This window comes from Oryzias melastigma, linkage group LG20, assembly GCF_002922805.2.
Source record: "Oryzias melastigma strain HK-1 linkage group LG20, ASM292280v2, whole genome shotgun sequence".
Classification (NCBI taxonomy): Eukaryota; Metazoa; Chordata; class Actinopteri; order Beloniformes; family Adrianichthyidae; genus Oryzias; species Oryzias melastigma.
This window is the reverse complement of record NC_050531.1, coordinates 4,188,995-4,190,949: the sequence shown is the minus strand read 5'-3', so window position 1 is coordinate 4,190,949 and position 1,955 is coordinate 4,188,995. Positions and strand designations below refer to the sequence as shown.

At 34.8% G+C, this 1,955-nt stretch overlaps 1 protein-coding gene across 3 annotated transcripts in view; it reads right to left on the bottom strand.

Annotated features, from left to right (window-relative positions):
• The window catches only part of cdh7a (cadherin 7a), a 199,427-nt gene that overhangs the window by 27,811 nt on the left and 169,661 nt on the right, over positions 1–1,955 (bottom strand). For all 3 annotated transcript variants that reach the window (XM_024280477.2, XM_024280478.1, XM_024280479.2), the window contains exon 10: positions 944–1,061. In XM_024280477.2, the coding sequence (XP_024136245.1) occupies positions 944–1,061 (118 nt within the window). The remainder of the gene's footprint in view (positions 1–943; positions 1,062–1,955) is intronic.

Here is a 1,955-nt window from a genome sequence, read left to right as displayed (position 1 = left end):
ACTCCTTTGTTTCCTTTGATGTTTCTAAGACCCTCTCCAGACCCAGATGACCCAAAAACTTGTACGGGTCAATCCCCATACACGTGCACGTGACTACGGCTTTGTCACGATCCATTAGATTAGTCTTTTTTTTTGTTTTGTTCGTTTTGTCATTATTTTATTTCATGCAATTGGAGATCTGATTATACCCCACAATATGATCATAAAGAAATAAATAAAGAAAAAAATAATACACAAAATATCACTTTGTTAGTAAATTAAAAATAAACTGTAAAATACATCTTGAATTTATCATTACTTGTTTTAACTTTGATAATAAAAATATAGAAAGTATTGTCCATTCATTTTAATATTTAGTTTTATTTACACAAATGCAGAATTAGAAAAACTTCTCTTAAGTTTTTTGGTTGTATAACTGAACTACATCAATTTTATAGCATCATCAAAAGGATCCGTACCACCAAAGCATCCCATACAGTTGAACTTTGTGCCTTAATACTTGGTGACTAATTTACTTTTTTGACTTATATACAGTATTTATTTAGTCATATTTCCTCCACTGTAATTATTCTGTGTTGTAATATTATTATTATCGTCATTGATTTGTTTTGGATGCATTTGCCTAATTGTTCTGTAAATCTGGTTGTATTCAGTACAGTTTTAAATACATATTTATATTTCTTTGTTCCTGCAGCTTCCCCAAAAGATGTTATCAGCTGCTCCTCCTTATTTCAGGAATTCTTCTTCACTGAAGCAAAATCTGAATTATTGATGTCATTGAAATCAAACTAAATGTGTTTTATAAAGAAATAGTGATGATCATGAAAAGTGACATTCCAATTCAAAGATAAATATGTCTATATTTCTTTAAAAAAACATTTGAATGATTATGTCTCAGGAGTTCAATCATCAACCATCTCTACAGGAGGGAGGGCGACTGTACCTTTGTTATCTCGAAGAGTGAAGTTGAGGTTGGTGGCGACAGGCTCAGCCAGGGCGTAGTAAAAGCGATGACCGCTGGGAGGTTCATCTTTATCCACCGCACTGATGGTCTGGATCATCTGACGACAAGAACAAAAAAAGATCAGTTAGCTGGCTGATCTTTATCTGATCTGGGCGGCTGATTAGGTGTTAACTGAAGCTGTAAATTGTTTTATGTGGGCATGCATTTAGTAGCTGCTCTCCCTCCTGGGATCGGCTTGAGGAAAGCATTGTCATCAAGCCTTTTGTAAATGCGTTTCTTTCCACTCTGTCATAGATTTTTACCCACGGAGGCATAAATCTTAAAAGCTCAAGCAGCAGCGTGAGTGAATTGGAGAAATCCAGCTCAATCCTGATTGATGGAAAGAGGTTTGTTTTTATAATGTTTGGCTGCGGTTTTGTGTCATTCATCTCCTGAAATACAGTAAGTGCTTATTTGGCAAGAGCTAGGCAACCTCTTAAGGATGAAGCCTTTTCTTTGGGGAAGTGATTTCTCCAAAAAGAATCATTGTACATAGATTAGTTCTTTTTCATTCCCACTGCCTAGACCACCGTGGTGCGTTAAAATTAACCCCAAAGAGAATTACCTTTTTCTGAGTCTGATCACAGAGTTTGAAATCTTGTCTTTTTACTGCTATAAAGCCATAATTTACTCTTAAGTCAAATGTTTATTCACTTGTGATGTTCAAACATATCAATATGCTAAGCAAATTCATAATACGTTTTGTAGACCTGTGTAACTGAGAATTTATAGACACATTTTCATTTTGGTGTCAATAAAGCTGCAAGTTCAGTTAAGAAGCGTTCACACCTGAACAGGTGAGAATGGCTCCAACCCAGAAGACATTGCTGTTTTTTAGATTAAAATATTGTAGATTCACTGCTGTGAAATTCCAAATTTGATCATTCTTTCCATCAACATATCTGACTATTAGTTATTTAGGTCAAATCAGCCCAATTCCCCATTTATCTCT